This window comes from Castor canadensis, chromosome 16 (assembly GCF_047511655.1).
Source record: "Castor canadensis chromosome 16, mCasCan1.hap1v2, whole genome shotgun sequence".
In the NCBI taxonomy this organism is placed as follows: Eukaryota; Metazoa; Chordata; class Mammalia; order Rodentia; family Castoridae; genus Castor; species Castor canadensis.
In genome coordinates this window covers 17,338,803-17,359,983 of record NC_133401.1, presented here as the reverse complement: position 1 = coordinate 17,359,983, position 21,181 = coordinate 17,338,803, and the positions used below count along the sequence as shown (strand labels likewise).

Genomic DNA, 21,181 nt, shown 5'->3' with positions numbered 1-21,181 from the left:
CTGCAGCAACCATATTATAAGAGTCACATGTGGCTAGAGGCTGTCTTCACAGAAAACTCACTCTGGTCTACAAACCCAGTCTCCATCTCATTTGTCTGCCCCATTTCCCAGTCCTCACTGGGCTTCAGCCTCCCAACAACCAGGTCTCAGAGGACACCAGCATATTCCTGTTCCAGGACCTTTGCCCAGGACCCTGCTGCCTGGAGTGCTGCTGCACTCAGGATACTCCCAGGGCTCCATCCTACACTCAAAGCAGCCTTTCTCCAAATGCCACATTCCCCCGGAGGCTCCCCACCACCCTATTAAAGCTGTAGCCCCTCCCACATACCTCCCTTTATTTTAGCGCTCTCACCACTCCAGACCCACCTGGCTCTCGACAGCTCACTGATGGTGTTTGTCAGGGGTTGTAATAGAAGTTGGTGACAAGGATAATGCAGTCAAGAAGTGTGTCCCCTTCTTCTGTTCCAACCCCAGTGCCCCATCAACAAAGGACCCTGGCGGTGGAGGGGTCCTCCAGGGCACTGGGCAGGTGGGCATGGAGGGGAGGGGCAGCAGAGCGCTGAGGTTCAGGTCCCCAGTGGGAGTGGGGTCTGTCCTGTGCCTGCTGTGTCCCCAGCCTCAACACCACACCTAATGTGCAGAAGCTGTTGGCTGACATTTGTGGAATGACTGCATGATGGAATGAACCTGGCAGGTGGGGTGAGCCAGGCCCCAGATACACCTGGTGAGGATGACATGAGCCCAGGAGGGATGGGGCCTGAGGGGGCAGGGGTGAGTTTTGCAATAAGCATGAATAGTGGCTTCTGGGTGGCCTGGGAGTATTCCACGGGGGAGTGACAGTGACAAGGCCTGAAGGTGGCCAAAGGCTATGGCAGGGGATGCTCAAGGGAAGCCCCAAGGCAGGGATGTGACTATTGGGGTGCCAGGCATAAGTGCTGGGCATAGGGGAGACAAGTGTCTCCAACACAGGCCACCTGGCCCCTGAGGGGGTCTCTGTCTGCAGCCTTGGGATGAACGAGCTGATATTCATGAATGTAGTGGCACCCATCTATAATCCCAGCACTCAGGAGGTTGAAGCAGGAGGATCGCCAACCCCAGGCCAGCCTGTCTCAAAAAAAAATAAGACAAGAAATAAAGAAAACAAGTGAGGGCTGAGTGGAGGGTGGGGTTTGCAGTCTTGAAGTCCAAGGTCAAGCACTGGGGAGCCACAGCAAGGGTTTCAAGCAAAGGAGAAAGAGGTTTGTGCTTTCAGCTTTCACAGAGGGCAAGGCTGGAGCAGGAGGAGGAGTGACCCTTGGGGAAGAAGACCCCAGGCTGGACAGGGAGGGACAGGAAGTGAGTGGGTGGATTTGTAAGGAAGTCCATTTGGCATGTTAGAAATGAATTTGGGGTGTCATGAGAGACACAACACAACTCAGATGTCAATAGGCAAGACAAAATTGACTTCTGCAGAAGGGTGTGCCACAGACAAAGACTCTGGTTAGCAAGCACACTGGGTGGGAAGTCCGCTCAGGTTCTATCTCTAACGCAAGTCTGCCCCTCACCCTGATTGAACAGGGTTTCGGGTTCACAATCTTCACGATTGGCTAATTTGAAAAGGGGGCACATGGGGGACAGGGAGAGCAAAGATTTACTTGAATAATACTTGCCACAAGCAACCAGTTTTTAAAACTAGGGCACCTGCCGATGACAGCAGCTTGCTCAGCTATGAAGAACAGCCTTTTGTTTAAAACAGGAATTTACAGGGATAAGTGACATCTCACAAGGCATGTAGGCAACAGTTTGGGGAAGTTAGACTGACATCTGTACAGAAAAGACCTGACTTTAGTTGATTCTCACAACAGACAAGTTGACTGATGGGCTGTGTATATATGATCCTGTTGGTCCATGTTTCGTTGCTGTGACAAAATACCCGAGAAAAGAAAAAAGGATTGGGAAGGTTTATTTTGGATGCAGGCTGCAATCTGTGGGTGAGGCAGAGCATCATGGCGGCAGAGGATGAGGTGGAGCAAACCTGCTCACCCATGGCAGCCTGCAAGCAGAGAGAGACAAAATGGGGTGGCGGCGGGGGAGGGGACAGCATGCTGTCTCCCAAGCCCTGCCCCCTTCACAGCCCATCCAGCCTTTCATGAGCTGATGACCCGTGAATAACACCAGCCTTGAAATCATGAGTCTTTCAGATACTACACTTGACCTTAGCCAAAAGGCCGAGAAGCGATCATCATGAGTCTTTCAGGATCATTTCATACGCACACCATAGTGTGTTCACTCATGCCTCCTGAATCTGTGTCCGTGCCTCTGTACACATCTGGGGTGAACAGATTTGGGGGTTTATGACTGTTATCAAACCAGGCCTGTCTCGACAACAGGAAATATGGCTGATGGCTGAATTTGGTAGAAGAGAAAGGGTTATTCATGAGGCAGAAGAGTTGTGAAAATGGAAGAAAAAGTCTTAAATCTGCCTCCCCCCCACCAACAGGGTTTTTGAATATTTATTGGATAAAGAATCAGGGTTGCTATGTATGGTAGTGCAGACCTGTAATCCCAGCTACTTGGGAGGCAGAGATGCAGAGGATCGAGGTTTGAGGCCAACCTGGGTAAAAAGTTAGCAAGACCCCATCTCAATAAGAAAAGCTGAACGTTGTGGTGCATGCCTGTGAATCCCAGCTATGCTGGAGACCATTAAGTAGGAGGACTGAAGTCCAGGCCAGACTGGGGAGGAAAAAAAAGACAAGACCTAATCTCAAAAAATAACCTGAACAAAAAAGGCTGGCAGAGTGCCACAAATGGCAGAGCCCCTGAGCAGCAAGTGCAAGGCCCTGCGTTCAAACCCCAGTTCTGTAAAAAAAAGCGGGGTGGTCTTGGACACGGGGTGAAAATCTTCCCTGTGTAATACAAAGTCACTCGAGTGAGGTAACCGAGGAGACCGTTATCACCACACTCACATGGCAGAAGTCTTGCCCACTGTCAAGCTCAGCTGCCTGACCTCCATAAGGGGATTTTATTTATTTGTTTATTTTCTGCTGGGGTCTCTCTATGTTTCCCAGGCTGGTCTCAAACTCCTGGGCTCAAGCAATCCTCCTGCCTTGGCCTCCTGAATAGCTGGAACTACAGGCAAGTGCCACAATATGCACTACAATGTGACTTTTAAAAGCAAGCAAGTAATTGCAAGTGAAGCTGGGGGTTTCTTCAGGTTCTCCCTCTTTTTTTTTTGGCTCTGTGGAGAGGAGAGGAGTTTTGGAGGGGTAAAGAATGAAGGCAGGTTTCACTCCCCATTTCTCAGATATGTAACTGAGGCAACAGACGTGGTGGTGCATACCTGTAATCCCAGCACCGTGAGGCTGAGGTAGGAAGATCACAAGTTAGAGGCCAGCCTGGGCTACATAGCAAGACTGTCTCGCAACACTAAAAAAGATAGAAAAAGAAAAACTGAGGCAGGGAAGGGCGCTTAAGCATGAGTTTGTCCTTCTCCGTATAACCAGGCCTCTGGGTCTGGGGAGAACCATTGTCAACCCTGGCACAGGAGGCCAAGGTCCCCAACGGTCCAGACCCTCCCTCCCTCAGAGGCTCAAGTGTGTTGAGGGGATCCCTGGACTCCCAGGAGTGTGACTCCAAATTCTAGAACTGCTGGAGTGGCAGCAGAGGACACCTGGCCTGCCCCACTGCATCCCACTACCCCAGAGCCAGCAAAGCCTGCAGGACCTGCAGTGCCTGCGGTGACCACCAGGAGGAGACTGCTTCCTGAGGGTGGGGTGTCAGCACCCTAAAACCCCAAAGCAATGCCTGTCCTCTGCACGCCAGGCTGCCTTTGGGAGCTGCCCCTGCAGGCCAGTTTAGCCTTGGGTTAACACAGAACACTCTGGCCTGGTGGAGTGGCTCAAGTGGTAGAGCGCCTGCTTAGCAAATGTGAGGCCCTGAGTTCAAACCTCAGTTCTGCCAAAAAAAAAAAAAAAAAGAGGAACACATAACACTCTGACCCAACAGCTCCTCCCACCTCTGGGGCCTCTCTGGAAGGTCAAGGGATGGGAGGGAAGAGAAGATGAGACTCAGTGAGGGACAGATTTGGCCAAGGCTACTGGGAGAGGCGTAAAAATAAGCCCCAGAAAGAGAGCAAGTATTTGCGATCAACTTCTGGGGTTTTGTGTGGCTGGTTGCATGTGCCCACAGGGCCTTGGTGACCCAATTACTTCCCTACAGACTTGTAGTGCACAGCTGTAACCTCAGCCACTCCAGAGGTGAGGCAGAGATGGGAGAATCTCTAGTTAGAGACCAGCCAGGGTAAAGTAGCCAGACCTGTCTCAAAAACAAAATACAAACAAAAGGGCGGGGGTGTGGCTCAAGGCATAGAGCACTTGGCTATCATGCATCAGGCTCTGAGTTCAATCCCCAGTGCCACACACACTACTCCATATCCCCTCTTAACCTGTTCCTGTCACAGGAACTCTTTAATGCATCCTCCTGGCCAAGTCACTCCAGTGTTTGTGGTGTTTGATCCAAATGGATTCAAGGGTCATATAACCGGCAAAACCACATCTCCAAAACCAAGACCCCCTGTGTTTTGAATCAGTTTCCCAGATGACTTTTTCTGTAGCCATCACCAAGATCGGGGTCAAGTATGCAAACTGTAAGCTCTGTACCCTCCAGCCCACAGCGCTTATGGATGGCAGACAAAGTGACAACATAGACACAGAACCCAATCACCCAGAAACATAGTCAGTTGCTAAGTCGGAAGCCAAGAATTCACCTTGTAAACGTTTTTATTTGCATATCCGCTTGAGCTCTCTTTTCAAGTTCATGTCAGTGTGCAGGAAAGAACGGGATTTGGTCCCCTTGCTCGGCCCCTGTCCCGCTTTCAAGCTGCGCCCTTAAAATTTGGATCTGAGGAAGATGGAATTAGGGCAATACAACATTCCTGCACTGTTTCTTTCTTTGCATTATTTGGGGAGTGCTATACACTGTCAGTATTTTAAAAAAACATCAATGCACAAAAGATAAAACACGACAAGAAACATTCATGAGCGGAGATGTGGGAGGTGCTGCCCACCCCTTGGCCCCCTCCATTATCTGCAGCCTGGGAGGACAGGTGGCTGGTGCTCCAGGTCCCCGGGCCTCGCTCACAGTCGGTCTTCTTGCTCTGCCTGCTCTGCTTCTCTGGCCTCAGCCCTTAATACCCTGAGGCTCCTGGCCTCGTCTGCCCTGGGGACTCTCTTGGGCAGGACCGGCAAGCGAGGAGTGTGCCAGAAGGACCTCTGGCGCTTTCGGAACCATGAAAAGCGTCCAGGGGTCTGGAACCTCACTGTCTTGACCTGTTTCCGGGCCCTTGTTGAGGCTGCCCCTGGGGGCCCTGAGCCAGCAGTGGACTGGGCTTCCCGACTAGCCTGGGCTCCAGCTTCTGCCCCCTGCTCCCCTGTGGCCCTCGGGACACCTGGGACCTCTGCCCTTGGATTAGCTGTGGCCTCTGCCCCCTGGCCACCTGGGGCCTCTGCCCTCTGGACACCTGGGATCCTCTGGTCAGCTGTGGCCTCTGCCCTCTGGTCGCCTAGGGTCTCTATTCTCTGGTCACTTGGGACCTCTGCCCTATGGCCAGCTGGGGCCTCTGCCCTCTGGACACCTGGGGTCTCTGCTCTCTGATTAGCAGGGGCCTCTGCCCTTTGATTAGTTGTGGCCTCTGCCCTCTGGTCACCTAGGTTCTTTGCCCTCTGGACACCTGGGATCCTCTGGTTAGCTGTGGCCTCTGCTCTCAGATTAGCTGTGGCCTCTGCCCTCTGGTCATCTAGGGCCTCTGCCCTCTCATCACCTAGGGTCTCTACCTTCTGGTCAGTTGGGGCCTCTGCCCTCTGGTCACCTGGGGCCTCTGCTCTCTGATTAGCTATGGCCTCTGCCCTCTGGTCACCTGGAGCCTCTGCCCTCTGATTAGCTGTGGCCTCTACCCTCTGGTCACCTTGGGCCTCTGCCCTCTCATTAGCAGGGGTCTCTGCTCTCTGGTCACCTGGGGCCTGTGCCCTGTGGACACCTGGGGACTCTGCCCCCTCAGTGGGGATGCCTATCACCTGAGCTGAGTGTGTTACTTCCTCCTTCCTGTGCCGTCGGAATGAGGCCCACTTGATTTTGGGCCTCCATGCTCTGGGTGAGGACTGGACCCTGCTCCCAGGGCCTGTGTTGGGTGCGATCCCCCCAGGGCTGGTGCCACTCCTCATGGAGGACGCCCCACCCCTCTCCATGGCTGCAGTGGTGGAGGCCTGGCGAGCCTCGTCCACCTCAGTGCCAGATCGGGGTCCCCAACCCCTCACCCTCCGTTTTAGCTTTCCCCAGGACACCTGGCTGACATACTCGCGCCACCTGTCGGCCTTGGACAGCTGGGGCCCCAGGTTGTCCTCGAACATGGGCACTGGCAGGTTGACACGACGGCGGGGAGGTGGCGCGCTGGGCTTCTTCTCACCGCGGCCGAGGAAGGCCTGGACCAGCTCCTCATCGTCCTCGCTGTCCAGGTCACTGCCCAGGAATTTGCTGCCCAGGTAACTGACGGGCATTTTGCGCACCTTTCTGCCTTGCCGGGGGCCTTTGTTGCGCCTGACTTTCGAGGTCCCAAAGTCACTCAACTCGCTGTCGCTGGCATTGCTGCTGTCGTAGGTGCCCACTACCAGCCGAGGCGGAGGAGTGACCATCTGCTGGACTCTCCTCCTCCCTCGGGGTTCTTTGGACTTTTTGGGGGGCTGGGGTGGATGCGGGGTGCTCTTCTCAATGATGCGGGCCACATCCTCCAGGGTGCGGCCCTCTTCCTCCAGAAACTGGGTCAGCCGTTCTCGGAATTCCGCTTCCTTGGTGGCGGGCTTGGAGATGACCCGCCACACCCCCCCGGCCAGCCTGACCTCCCGGGGGATGAGCAAATAGTCCACGTCCTCGCAGATCTGCAGCAAGCCCACCGTGGAGTCCTCCTCCTTCCGGAACACCTTCCCGATCTTTTTAAAGGTGCCCACGGGTTTTAGGGCTTCCACGAGGACGTCCAGGTCCACGTCTTTGCAGACATCGGGGACACTCCAGAGGATCAGGCAGTCCGGGGATGGGAGGAAGCCCCAGGGGAACCAGCCCCCCACGTGGCTTTTCTCTAGCGTTTTTAAGATCTCCAGGGTGATCTCTGGAATGGGGGGGCAAGGAGCCCCCCCACACTACTTGCAGTCCTTAGTCTTTGGGGAGCAAGGGAAGGGGGGATTCCACCGTTCCCCAGTCAGGGATGAGTCAAGTTCTCCCAATCTCTCTCTCTCTCCCTCTCTCTCCTGGGCCACAAAGTCCAGAGTTGACCCAAGTGGGGCTCCCCCTCTCCCCCTTTTAGATCCCCAGGATGCTTACGTGAGCCGGGGTGAGGTCAGGCCCAAGGCTCAGAGCTCAGTCCAAGCTGGAAACGTTGGTGTCCCAGCTCCACGGCTGGGTGGAGCCCAGCGCACGGCCTATGGGTGGCTTCTTTCTGCCCCACGCACCAGGGTTGGAACTTGGAGAGAGGACTTTGGAGAGGACAAAGACAGCTCAGCGTGGCTGTTCAATATGGCCGAGGAGCTAGGAGGCCTCCGCCCAGTCCTCTAGTAGGGTCTCCCGCACCCCCCTCCCAGGCAGGCTGCCACCCGACCCAGGCTGACCTTGACGCGGCTCCCTCCTCCCCAGCCGCGCGCGATCGCGGGCAGGAAGTTCCTCGGCGCCCTCCCCGGCGGAGGCCCCCCGCCCCCCCACCCCCCCCCACCCCCCGCTCCTCTTCTCATCTTACACCCCGGGACAGGGGAAGACTGACAGGGGGGCTGTCCACTCCCTTCCAGGCGGCCTCGCTCCCCTCCCCACCCTCCGGGGGGTGTGGCCGCGCCCCGGGCCTCGCTGGGGCCTGGGCTCCTTACCCAAGCCCACGTCAGCACCTTCCCAAAAGCCATCGGATCCCAAACCGGCGATCCGACATATGCGGGTTTCAGCCAAGCCTCGGATCTGGCTGTGCACATAGAAGCAAGTCCACCGCAACCTCCAGCACCTTCTCAAACTCAGGGGTTGGCAGTACCTGCAGTTCCCATGTGTGCGCAGACAGATGAGTACCAGGCTCTTACTGCACCAGTCCCCAGCGTGGTGGGTGACACACAAGTCCATGCTTAATAAATAGTTTTGAGTGAGGCAGGCGCCAGTGGCTCTCACCTGTAATCCTAGCTACTTGGGTAGGCTGAGATGGGGAGGATCAAGGTTCAAGGCCAGCCCCAGCAATTAGTTCCCCCCCATCTACAAAATAACCGAGGAAAATGGACTGGAGGCGTGGCTCAAGAGGTAGAGTGCCTGCTTTGCAAGTGTGAAGCCCTGAGTTCAAATCCCAGAACCACCAAAAAGGGAGTGAACGGATGAAGCTAAATATTCTGTCCATAGGGACTGACTTCGTTTATGGTCTATTCTTTTGGTGAAATACTATGCACCAATGAAAAAAGATTGTGTTGGCTAAGGGAAGGCAAGTGGAGTGCTTGCGAGTACTAGGCACCATTCTAAGTGCTTTCTATGAATTAACTCATGAAATCCTCACTTAGCATCCATTACAGAGCTGGGGAAATGAAACAGGAGGAAATCAGATTGCTTGTTCAAGGTCCCATAGCCAGGAACTGGTTGAACCTGGATTTACATCCCGACAGTGAGGACTTTGCTGTGGAGATCAGAGTCTAGATGTGTACATCCGTTCATCACAGGTACAAAGACTGTCAACAGTGCCGTTCTGGGGAGGGGGATTTTGGATGACTTGGAGTTTTAGCAATCGAAAATGTTTGTTAAAATATATTAAAGAGAGCTGGCAGAGTGGCTAAGAGTGGTAAGAGTGCCTGCCTAGCAAGCATGAAGCCTTGAGTTCAAACCCTAGTACTGCCAAAGAGTATAAATAAAGCAGGGCATAGCCGCATCTCCGTAATCCTAGCACTCGGGAGGCTGAGGCAGGAACAGTGTGAGTTGGAGGCTGGCTTGGGCTACATAAAGAGACCCTGTCTCAAAAACAAAAACAAAAACAAATATGTTAAGTAAAACTTGAAGTCTTTTGGCCTCACCACAGACCTGGATCAGAATTTGCAGTGTCCCAGGTAATTTTCCTGCAGATCAACAGCCCAGTGACCATCACCTCCACATCAGGCACTGGGTAAAGCAGTGAATGTGCACTGAGATGGTCCTTGGAACCAGACAGTGTGACACTGCTTAATAGGCTGGATGTTATGAGCTCCTGGGGCTCAGGTGGGGCCACCACTGCTATCTTTTTACAAATGGGGAAACTGAGGCAAGTATGAAGTCACCAGGCTCTAAGTGGAGAGCCTGATGTTGGAACCAGATTATAGGCACTGGACTAAACACCAGACTGCACAAACACAGCGAATCCATTGCTCTTTTTTAAAAGCATGGGCTATGTACCAGTGTAGCTGGGCATGGTGGTGCCCACCTATAATCCCAACTACTCAGGAAGTGGAGGTAGGAGGATTGTGAGTTCTAGGCTAGCCAGGCAAAGTTAGCAAGACCCTATCTAGAAAAAAGAAAAAGAAAAAGAAAATAAAAAGAAACAAAACCAGACCAGGTATGTGACTTGAGTGGTACAGAGCTTGCCTAGCAAACTCAAAGCCTTGGATTCTGATACTGGGCTCTGGTATTTGGGATTTCCAGCGGGGGGGGACGGGGAGAACCACAGTGTGTGGGACAGCCCTCATCTTCTTCATGGATGCGCACAAACCCTTCCTCACACAGCGTTCCCTTCCTGCTGCAGTCCAGCCTCCACTCAGCAGCTGGGGGGATCTTTTAAAACTCAAAGCCGGCCAGGTGCTGTAGCTCACACCTGTAATCCTAGCTACTTGGAGGCAGAAAGATCCTGAGGATCTCAGTTCAAGGCTAGCCTGGGCTAGCCTTTCGAGATTCCACTTCAGTCAGTGACTGGGGTGGTACATGGCTGTCATCCCAGCTATTCCGGAAGTGTAGGAGGATCGCAGTCCAGTCTGATTTAAGGAATACAGCGAGACCCTATCTCCAAAATAACCAGAGCAAACCGGGCTGGGACATGGCTCAAGTGGTAGACGCCTGCTCACCACTGAGTTCAAACCCCAGTACTGCCACGGGGGAACAAATGGAGCCCATATCTACCTTACCCATCCTCTATCTCAGAGCAAAATCACGGTGAGGTTAGGGAGTCTGGGACTGCTCCCCCTCTTGGCTCAAAGGTTCCTCCCCAGCGCTCAGGTGATGACATATTCGCTCCCCACTTCCCAGTTCAAGATGATCTAACAATGACCTACCAAAAGACTCCTGCGGCCCTTCTTCTTCTCTTCCCTCACCTGGCAGAACGGGCGACTCCCCTTCCCCAGTTAAGCTATTCTACCTCACCTATCCTCCTGTGGTGCTTGGATTCTTCCACTCAGAACGCAAGGACCAAGATTTTCTGGAAACACCATTTGCTGATAACAACAGCACTGAAAATCTCCCCCTTCCTTCTCTCCTACCATCTTCTTCTCCACTTCTTCAGCATTCCAGGCTGGCTCCTACCCCAGGGCCTTTGCACTTGCAGTTTCCTCCTTTTACCCGCCCCCCACCTTCCATTAGCAGTCTGTGCTCAATCAGAAATCCTGCTCAAAAGATTCTTTCTTAGACCCTTTAGCAGCACCACCACTGCCACTCCCAACTGCTGTTCTCCAGAGTTCCATAGTCCCGGAGTGTAGAATTACAGCCACTGGTTTACAAGGAAAACAGACATGCATCTGTGATAGCTTTTTAAAGGACACAAAAGCCAGGTGAACCAATGACATTAACACCAGTATGAATATGGGCACGTGTAATTTTATTTAGCCATGACGTATGATTCTATTTAACCCAGGAAGGAACCAGGCAAACATTTAGCGGAAGAGGGAAGGGATGAGGAAAAAGGGAAGAGAGAGAGGGGAAGAAGGTGTGTGGGCTGAGGGTGGGGAGGAGAAGGGTGGTTACAGTTTCCTCTGCACAATTCTTGGCTCCGTGGGTTGTTTTTGTTCTTGTAGGGCCGGGTCCTTAGGCTTCAGCGGATTTTCCTCCTCCTCCTTGGCCCCATTCCAGCCGCAGTGCTGAGCCGGGAGCCTCCAGACGCCGCCCCGCCTCTCCCTCTGCGGACCAGCCGTCTCCATGGCAACCAGGGATGCAGGGAGGCCACAGGGAGGATGGAGCGGGATGCTGGGGCCTCGGTGCAGCGGAGGGGGGCGGCTCCTCATCGCCCTTCCCAAACCTCATCCCCAAAGCCAGCTTGGCTGGAAAACTAAAGATCCCAGGGACACCCCGGATGGGAACGTTAGTCTAAGTGGTGACCTCCCAAATGAGATGTTTGGATTTTGTAATTAGTATTTTTCTTTATTTTTGTGGTACTGGGGTTTGAATTCAGGGCTTACACCTTGAGCCACTCACTAGCCCTTTTTCGTGATGGGTGTTTTCAAGATAGATAGGGTCTCGGGAATTATTTGCCCAGGCTGGCTTTGAACCGCCATCTTCCTGATCTCTGCCTCCTGAGTAGCTAGGATTACAGGCATTGTAAGCCACATGTGCCCGGTTGTAATTACTATTTTTTTAATGGGGTCGGGGGTCAGGGATGTAGCTCAGTGGTAGAACCCGCACTTAGCAGGCTCGATGCCCTGGGTTCCACTTTCAAGCACTTGGGGGAAGAATTGAAGGGCAGTGTACAGAATTATCCCACAAGTGAAAATCTCAGTTCTTTAACATTCTTATAAAAAGCTAGCTCCTGCAGGGCACAGGAGTTAATCTGTAATCCTGATTACAGATGGGTGCCACCACAGCCAGCAGAGCCTACGTGTATTTTTTTTAAGAACCTACACTTTTCATGCAAGGTGCACACTCTCTCTGTTGCAAGGAACTCCGTGGCATTCATCCATGTATGAATGAAGAAACTGAGGCCCAGAGAGGTGAAGTCATCTCCCTGTAGTCACACAGCTAGGTGGTGGTAGAGCCAAGATTCAAACGCCAAGCCTGGGCTTCCTCTCTGTTGTGTGCCCTGTAGGTGTGAGGGCACACCTGGTCACAGGCAATACCTTGTGTATCTACCACTTGCCTCTTGGGTGGCCGGCTCCAAAACAGCATTCTGTCAGCACATGGGAAACAGGCCCGTCTCTAGAGTGAGTTGGGCACATGCTCAACTTGTTCACACAATTGTCACAGGACCGGATCCCAGGGCCAGCACTTAACACTCCAAACAGAGTTACCTGGCGAGACGGGTCACTACTACCCCCATTATACAGAGAAGACACCTGGTGGGGCTAACAGGATGCCAGGCTCCTGCCCTGTGCTCAATCCAAACTCTTTTCTGCTCTTTGGAAACCCTAAAGGCTATAAAAAACAGAGGTCAGTACTAAGAAAAGGCATTCAGGGGCAGGTACAGTGGCAGGCCCTTGTCCTCCCAGCTGCTGGAGGGGCTGAGGTAGGAGGATCGCACGAGCCCAGGAGTTCCAGACCTGGGCAACATAAGAAGACACAGTCTTAGCTGGGTGCCATGGCTCCTGTCTATAATCCTAGCTACTCAGGAGATCAGAGGATTGTGGTTTCAAAGCTGAGCAACGGGTGGTGCACATCTGTCATCCCGCCTATGTAGGAATAAAAAATAATTAAAGTCAAAAAGGCTGGTGGTATGGCTTTAGCGGTAGAGGACCTGCCTGGCAAACTCTGAGTTTGAACCCGACTACCACCAAAAAAAAAAAAAAAGTCTCAAGGCAAACAAACACATCTAGAGGCAAAACCTTGGCAAAACAAGTTAGTTATTTTTTTGGGTGGGTCTGGGGTTTGAACTCAGGACTTTGCTGATGCTGGTGCTCTACCACTTGAGCCACACCTCCAGTCCATTTTGCTCAAGTTATTTTGGAGATGGGGGGTCTCAAGAAATATTTGTCCCAGGCTGGCCTCAAACTGCCATCTTCCTGATCTCATCCTCCCCAGTAGCTAGGATTACAGGCATCATCACTCAACTAGTTACAATCTTAACTTATCTCATTTTGTGTCAATATACTACAAAATTATTAATATATTACAAAAATATTATACGTGTCAGTATACTACAAAAATATTAATGCAATTATGAGGGTTACCAGGCACTCTCCTCCCAAAAGCAAATTCTATAATATTTCTAAAATTCAAGGTTCTGTGGGCTGGGGGTGCAGCTCACAGAGGGTTTGCCACTCATGTACAAAGCCCTGGGTTCCATCCCAACACTGCAAAATAAATAAAAATAAATACACAGGGCATGGCTCAAATGGTAGAGCACCTGCCTAGCAAGCATGAGGCCCTGAGTTCAAATCCCAGTACCACCAAGACAACTCCCAAAATATAAATACATAAAATAAGAATAAATGAATAAAATTCAAAGCTGTCTGAATTCTACACCACAACTGGCTGAAGGTTTCGCTAGGGACTGGGCTTCAGCAGTACTTTGCAGACAAAAGCAATGCGTTTGGAGAAAGTCGTTTTTTCTTCCTTAAATTCTGAAGCTGGCTGAGTGGAAGAAGGCCAGAAGCAGAGGGACATTCTGTCCTTTTTCTCTGTGTGCCTAGAGGCAGGTCACCAATCCTCCCCCACCAGACACAACTTCCATCAGCTCTGATCCGGCACCAGCGGCATCTTCAAACAGAATTCCGCTTGCTGGCTGTTGGGTGACCCTCTTTGTCCTGTCATGGCCCTAGATGGATGGCTCTGAGGCTGGCAGCGTGGCTTGGAGGCAGAGCCTGGCCTAGCACGCAGGAAGGCCCAGGATTCCATTCCCAGCACCGCAAAGGAAAAACACAAAACCAAAAAAGTACAGATTGATCAGTGTCTTTTCTACAAAGCATGGAAGGGTCTTGCTTTGGTCACAGTTTTCAGACTTGATAAATGGAACAAAACTGTCATGCTTGTCTCTTGTTAATTAGCTTGCATTAATTGGGTCCCTAGAGCCAGACACATAAGAATTAGAGGGGAAAGGGCCATCTCTCTCTCTGTCTTCCCCATGCATGGGGTTGGGAAGATTTGGGGTGCTGAGGAAAACATGAAGGATTTTGCATAAGGCCTGAAACACAGGATCTCTGCGACTGTTCTTGTTGCAAATTGTCTCGCCTTTCATGGCAGTGACTGGAAAATGATGGAGATCCTGGGAAGCCCTCAGGATAGAAGAACGCTGTGTGTTTTCTGTCCTCTTAGCCTCTGAGCTCTAATAATACCTCTCTTGTGAGTGTGTGGGCACTGGAGTTTGAACTCAGGATCAGGATTTGAACTCAGGATCTGTGGTTGCTGGGCAAGTGCTCTACCACTTGATCCATGCCCCCAGACCTTTTTGCTTTAGTTATTTTTAAGATAGAGTCTTGAGGTTTTGACCAGGCTGGCCTGGACTGCAATCTTCCTACCTATGCCTTCCCATAGCAGGGATAGCAGACGTACACCACCATACCCAGCTTTGTGTTGTTGAGATGGGGTCTCTTTGCCTGTGCCCGGTTTCCATCTTCCAAGTAGCTGGAATTACAGCTGTGAGCCACCATGCCTGGCCTGATAATATCCTTTTAAAAATTATGTAGCCCTGAAAAGCTTCAGGCAACTGAAGGGGTGGTTTTCAAAATTTTTTTTACATGGGCTCCCTTACTTTTCAACATATTGAAGAACAGACTAAGGTTTAATTAGCATACATTTATTCATTCATATTTATACAAGAGAACATTAACCTCAAGGAACAATGAAGAGTTTTAGTTAAACCCACTTCCAGTACTGGGGGTGGGAGTTGAACCCAGGGACTCCAGCAAGCTAGGCAAGCACTGTACCACTTGGGCCACGTCCCCACAGCCCTTTTGTTTGTATTTTTGTTTTGAGACAGGGTCTCACTAACGTTGCCCAGGCTGGCCTCCAACTCCTGATCTTCCTGCCTCCACCTCCCAAATAGCTGGGATTACAGATGTGCACCACCACACACGGCTAGCACATCCAATTTGCTTGTGAATTTTTGCTTGAAATTTGCTGTACTCGTGATGCCTTAATTCAGGTGAGTAACTTCAAGTGCTAAAAATTTTACGGAAGGGCTTGCTTTGCAATCCCAAGAAATCTCAGGTGGCACAGAAGAGCATCAACAGGAAGTAGTGGATTTCAATTTCATGGGAAATATTTTCAAACCACTCACGATGCCCCCCACAAATATAAACAGTGTGAGGAATTCCCCAACCCCCAGTGTGCACAAGTCATCTTATGTCACACTCGGATGATAAGAAAGGTCACATTGTCCCTTATTATACAACAGTCATGCCTTGATGGTGCAGCAAACACGTGTACAGGAGGCGGCATGGTGTTCATTCAAGGTCAGACTGTGACTGTGACAGACACGGAACAAGGGTCACAGTGGCAGAATGTTCTGGCCTGGAGGGCCTGTAATTTACAAGGTCTAAGAAGACCAATACAGAGTTACAAACTTCTTTTTAAACTTTTTTTTTTTTTCTGTTGGGACTGGGGTTTGAACTCAGGGATTTGCACTTGCAAAGCAGGCGCTCTACTGCTGGAGCCACACCCCCAGTCCATTTTGCTCTGGTTATTTTGGAGATGGGGCCTCTTGAGCCCTTTGCCCAGGCTGGACTGGAACCTTGATCTTCCTGATCTCAGCTTCCCATATAGCTAGGATTACAGGCGTGAGCCACTGGGTGCCCAGACTTGTTTGAGGTTTTTCTTAAGTTAGGACAACCAAGTGAATAATACAAATTCCTTCGGTTTCTTGACACTTGCTGGGAACGTCAAGGTCAAAAACCAGAAACAAGAGTGGCTGACTGTGTGATGTGGGTCCTTGCTGGTGTCCTTTTGGCTCTGAGGGGGAGGGGAGGTCAACAGAGGAGCTTTGCACTTATCAGAATGGGGATTAAATGCTGGAAATCACAGACATGGCTGATGCCACCACGGTTAGGACACGGAGGGTCTCCGGTGACAAGTTAGTGAGTAAGAATCTGAATGTGTGAGAGTGTGGATTGAACCTGGCCCTTAAGATGTGCTCCACCCGGTGAGTCACGCCCCCAGCCCTTTCCTTTGTACATTTTTTTTTTTTTTGCAGTACTGGAGTTTTAACTGGGGGTCTTCACCTTGACCCATTCCACCAGCCCTTTTTTGTGAAGGGTTTTTTCAAGATAGGGTCTCTTGAACTATTTTCCTGGGCTGGCTTTGAACTGTGATCCTCCTGATCTCTGCCTCCTGAGTAGCTAGGATTATAGGCCGGAGCTATCAGCGCCTGGCTTGTTTTTGTACTTTGTTTTTGAGATTGTGTCTTGCTATCTGGCCACAAACTCAGATCCTTCTGCCTCCGCCTCTCAAGTAGCTGGGATTACAGGCATGCACCACCACACCCGGCTGTAAATTACCTCTTCAAAAAAAAATTCAGTTCAAACATTTGCAAAAAGAAGTTGGCAGATTCACAGACCACACGCTCTAGAAGGAGAGTCCTCTCCACCTAATTTCTTCTTCACTATCAAATGCATGGACCCACCTTATAGGCCTAGGGACTCAATATTAATTGGTAACTCCTCAAGGTGGTCTCTTAATTCTCTTAATTCCTTACCTTCTTTTTCTGGGAAGTCATGCCTTTTGTTCTTTAGAGGTGAGCAAGCCCCCTGCCCTTCAAAGTCAAGATTTCTCAGATTGAATTTGAAGAGACCCAACCCTCTCCCCCCAGGCTCCAATCTGGGTAGAAGGGTCTCCCTTATCTGACCGATTTTATAAGGGTGTCACCCAAAGAGGGTAATGAGGTCCTCAGTGGGGGTGAGTTTAGCATGTATAAAGGCCCAATTATGACAAATTTATGCCAAAGAGACATTCAAGGTACTTCCTTTGGGGAGACAGAAAATGGATGGACAGGAGTTGCGGGGGGGCCCAAAGCTAGAGGGGTCTGTGTCCCCTCTCCCCCCTCCCCCAGCAAAAGGGGCTGTCCCCAATATCAGACTGCTGATGATGGCGGAAGAGGGACAGGGGCCTTCCCTCCAGCGATGGGACATGTGCTTCCTTTGATGTGCCTGGAGTTTCCTCAACTCTGGCAAAACGTTGGAATGGGGACCCCGAGTTCCTCCTCCATTTCCTACAAACGCTCGCAGGCTCCCCCTTCTCCTCCGCCCCAGCAGCCCGCGGTCTCCATGGCAACCTCCGGACGCGCTGCGGGTCTCTGGCTCTCACTGCGCCTGCGCGGCCGGTCCCAGCGATGTCTCCAGGGTGTCAGAAGTGGTTTGTGGGTCTTTGTGACCCTTCCTCTTTCGGGAGTTACCCTCACTCACTCACGGAATGCCCTCGCACATACTCAGGTGTCCCCAGAACACTCCAATGTGAACCACAACTTCAGTATTACCCACTGAACTCATTACAATCACACAGTCACTCAAGTAACATCCACGCTCTCTCGTGTGCAATCAGGTAATTCCAATGCTACCTGCCCCTTACTCAAATATAGATTATAAGGACCAGGAGAGCAAGGGTTAGGTCTGATTTATTCCCAGTGCCTGACACCTTGCAGGTGCTCAGGAAATACTGTGATATGCCTCAATCAGCTATGATCGCTCAGTTCTTACCCACACTTCCTCAACTAGTGTGTTTTGAAGCAGGGATTTCGGGTGGGTTTTTGGTGCAATGCGTGTTCACCGTAGAGCAGATGAAAGAAAGAAGGAATGACCCCCACCCACCCAGCTGGGACCCACAAGTTCCCTAGTGACGATGGATGAAAATCCCCAGCCCCATTCACACCTGTGTCCCTCGGGTGATTCCCATTCTTTACTCAAAAGTCACTGGAGTAATGCCTGTCCCCTCACCTGCATCACCCCCACTCACTCCCATCCCCAAACTTACTCAGATGTCCCCATCCCCAACTGATGCCACCTCACAGCTTCTTGTCAGAGGCGTGGTGTCGCCGTCGGTTTTTCTTGTGTTTCTTCTTGCCCTTCTTGCTGTCGCCCGCCTTGCTGTCCTCTATGTCCTCCTCCCTGGCGGTGGCAGCAGTCTCTGGGTTCTCTCCAGGCAGGGGGTGGCAGCCCGTCTCTGCAGGCAGCTCTCTGGGTCCTGTCACCGTGGGGCACAGTTCCTGCCTCAGAACCCGAGCTACATCCTCCACTGTCCTGCCCTCACTCTGCAGGAACAGGTTCAGCTTGGTCAGGAACTCGATGTCCTGCTTCCGAGGCATGTACACCACTCTCCACATGCCACCCTTGCCCTTGATCTCGCGGGGGACCACGGCGTAATTGAGGTCCTCTGCCAGCCGAATGATGGCTGCCTTAGACCTGTCTTCCTCCAAAAAGGCTTTGCCAGCCACCTCGAACTTGCCCAGAGGTTTGAGGGGGGCCCTTATGGTCTCTTCGAATTCCTCGTGGTTGCAGTCCTCCGGGATGCCCAAGATCATTAGGGACTTGTAACTGTCCACCTCCAAGGCCTGGCACCCGTGCTCCAACAGTGCGATGTCCTTCACCCCAAACAGCATCTTGCCCAGCTCTTTGAGGCAGTTGTAGGCCTGCCGGTGTGCAGTGGAGCCACCTCTGGAACCCACGAAACGATCCAGGGTGCCCGATGAGGCCTCCCGGGCCGGGCCTGCAAACGACTCCAATTTGTGCAGCTCAGACAAAGGTGTCCCCAGCCCCCGGGCGCAGGGCCCCTCAGTGTCCAGCCTTCTGCAGCGCTCCTGCCTGGGGGTGACCCGGGACCAAGGAAGCAGAGATGGTCTGTCCCAGCTGATGGCGACTCCCGGGTCCCGGGCAAGGCCGCCCCGGGGAGGGTTCCAAAGGTGCAGCCCTGACAGTCTCAGCAGATCTGGGACCGCTAATCTGTCCGGGGGATGCTGCCACCGCAGTGTCGGGAGTGGTGGCCTGGCTGGCAGGGTGGCTCGTCCCTCAGCGCTGGTGCCGAGGTTGCTCTCAGTGCCCTGTGGCCCCCAGCTGAGACCAGAATGTGACTGGTGCACTTGCTCAAGCGGTGACGTCACCGCCGCCTTCCGAGCTGCTGCCCAGCAGTCTCCATGGCAACCGCTAGAGCATCGCCTCTGCCATTGGCCAGCCCTGCCACCTGGAAATCAGAGTCGCAGGGGTCATTTGGAGGTGACGGGTCAGCCACCCACATCAGAAGTAGACGCCCTTCTCCTTTGCCAAAATAAATAGCGGATTCCAGGGCTTGGGAGCCTGGGACAATTTTTTTGGGGGGGTGTGGGATCAGAAAGTTAGGAACTATCCAGGGAAGACACAGGAGCCGGCTTGAAGAAGTCGCACTGGCCAAGGCTGAGGTAACATTAAAAGTAAGCGCATCAGCTGGGTGCCGGTGGCACACGCCTGTAATCCTAGCTACTCAGGAGACAGAGATCAGGAGGATCCCAGTTCAAATCCAGCCCAGCACAGAGTTCAAGAGACGCTATTTCAAAAACAAAATCACAAAAAAGGGTGGTGGAGTGGCTCAAGGTGAGGGCCCCGAGTTCAAGCCCCTCCATACCAGCTCCAATGCCAGGCCCTGATTGGCTAGAACTAATGATGCCTCTTGCCACGTGATTGGTCCAGAAATGGGCACCCTCTTGGGCCAAAGCCAATCAAGGCACAGCTCCCTGTTCATGGCGATTGGTTAAGGGCTGGGCCGGTGAACTCAGTGAGTCCAGTTAGAATGAAGCTGAGCTCCGTGACTGGGAAGGGTTGGAATTCTCTCCTTCCCACTGATATGAAAGGCTGAGAATGGGAGTCACAAGAAGCCATCTTGGCACCATGACAGAAGCCATTTTTGGGTGCATTGAACTCAGGGTTCCCTCATGCTAATCATCCACTCTGCCACTGAGCTCCACCCCGGCCCTCAGAGAAGTTACAGGAGGAGGAATTCTGCACCCCCGGGAGGCAGGGCTGAGAGGATCACTGAGAGCCAATCCCAGTCCTGACACCATGTGCTTCTGGATCAAGCCATACCTGAAACCTACTCCTCTGAAACCTTATTTTTAAAAACAGCCTTATTGAATTAAACATATGTAGTGAGAAGTGCATGATTTATCAATTATAATTATAAATAAATATAAATTATAAATTAAAACCCATATACTGAACATGAGGTATTCAGTGAAGGATGGATCATCACCCAAATAATTTTACCCTCCTCCCCCCGAGCTGTGTAAGAAGGTCCTGTTTCTTACCCTAGCGTGGTGGTTCACACCTGTAATCCCAGCACTGAGGAGGCTGAAGCAGGAGGATCACGAGTTCAAGCCCAGCCTGGCTACACAAGGGAGACCCTGCCTCAAAAAGAAAAAAGTTTCAACTTTCCCATTTCTCGTTAACACTGGGTACCGTGAGACTTTTTGCTGGGGTAATTCTGGCGTGTACTCTGTGCTGTTGCCCGATTGCACTCTGGTGGCATTTTTAATTTAGATAGTCCTGACAACCAACGAAATTGAGAATTTCCTTTGGATGCGTATTGATTGGTAGACATTCTGTTTTGTGAACTGTCTATTTTGGGGGGGAAATGGAAACACAATGGAGAGGTGAACTATCTCAATGCAGTCCCCTCATTACTAATGGATGCTAATTCCAAAATAGCTTAAAAAAAGAGTGTTAAAGTATTTTCTGCCTTTTCTACTGAGCCGCCATCTTTTTCGTATTGATTTGTAGTTCTTTGTATATTCTGGATGGTTTGAGGCTGATCTGAATGAGGCTTTCGGTTCCTCACATCCCAAAATATAATTTATACACAGAGACTCGTTGTGTTCGTCCTTCCTTCTCCTTCAAAGCATTCCTTCCTCTGGGTCATCCCGAGAGCAGCTGGACAGATGGAACTCCCGGACTTTAGGACACAGGATTTGCAGAGATCTGGGAGTGACTTGGGATGGAAGTTTTTGGTTTTTTGCTGTACTGGGAATTGAACTCAGGGCCCCACTTGTTAGGCAAGCTCTGCCCCCGAGCCTCACCCCAGCCCCTCTGTTTGTCATTTTCTTTGGAGACAGGGTTATTTCGTAGCCCAGGCTCTCCATTCTCCTGCTTCCACCTCCTCCTGAGCAGCTGGGATTACAGGCGTGAACCACCATGCCCAAAAGTGAGAACTTCAACTCCAAATTTGACCTCTCTCTGGTTTCTTACACTGGGTGCCTCACAATGGCACCCTGTCCATCTACAAAGGCCAGCACTACGTGGCCAGTTTGATGTGTCGGTAGGCACGTGGGCAGTGCAGATGACAGAGCAGGAGGTGTCACAGTGACTTTGCT

The 21,181-nt window shown here is 51.7% G+C and overlaps 2 protein-coding genes across 2 annotated transcripts; both read right to left on the bottom strand.

Moving 5' to 3' along the window:
- Positions 1-4,739: 4,739 nt before the first annotated feature.
- On the bottom strand, positions 4,740-7,160 carry Ccdc8 (coiled-coil domain containing 8; the record flags this gene model as incomplete). The annotated part of the gene is made up of 1 exon (XM_020170932.2): positions 4,740-7,160. A coding segment is annotated over one exon (2,046 nt), but the record flags the coding sequence as incomplete, so codon positions are not given.
- A 6,273-nt stretch (positions 7,161-13,433) lies between these two features.
- Pnma8c (PNMA family member 8C) lies at positions 13,434-18,946 on the bottom strand. The gene is made up of 2 exons (XM_074057763.1): positions 17,821-18,946; positions 13,434-13,726 (listed from the first exon to the last, which is right to left on the bottom strand). Exon 1 carries the CDS (start codon positions 18,443-18,445, stop codon positions 17,852-17,854), a length of 594 nt encoding a protein of 197 aa, XP_073913864.1. The 5' UTR covers positions 18,446-18,946; the 3' UTR covers positions 13,434-13,726; positions 17,821-17,851.
- Positions 18,947-21,181: the final 2,235 nt, after the last annotated feature.

Coding starts and splice junctions, on each gene's coding strand:
- Pnma8c (XM_074057763.1), bottom strand. CDS start 18,445: ATGCTGTTTGGGGTGAAGGACATCGCACTGTTGGAGCACGGGTGCCAG.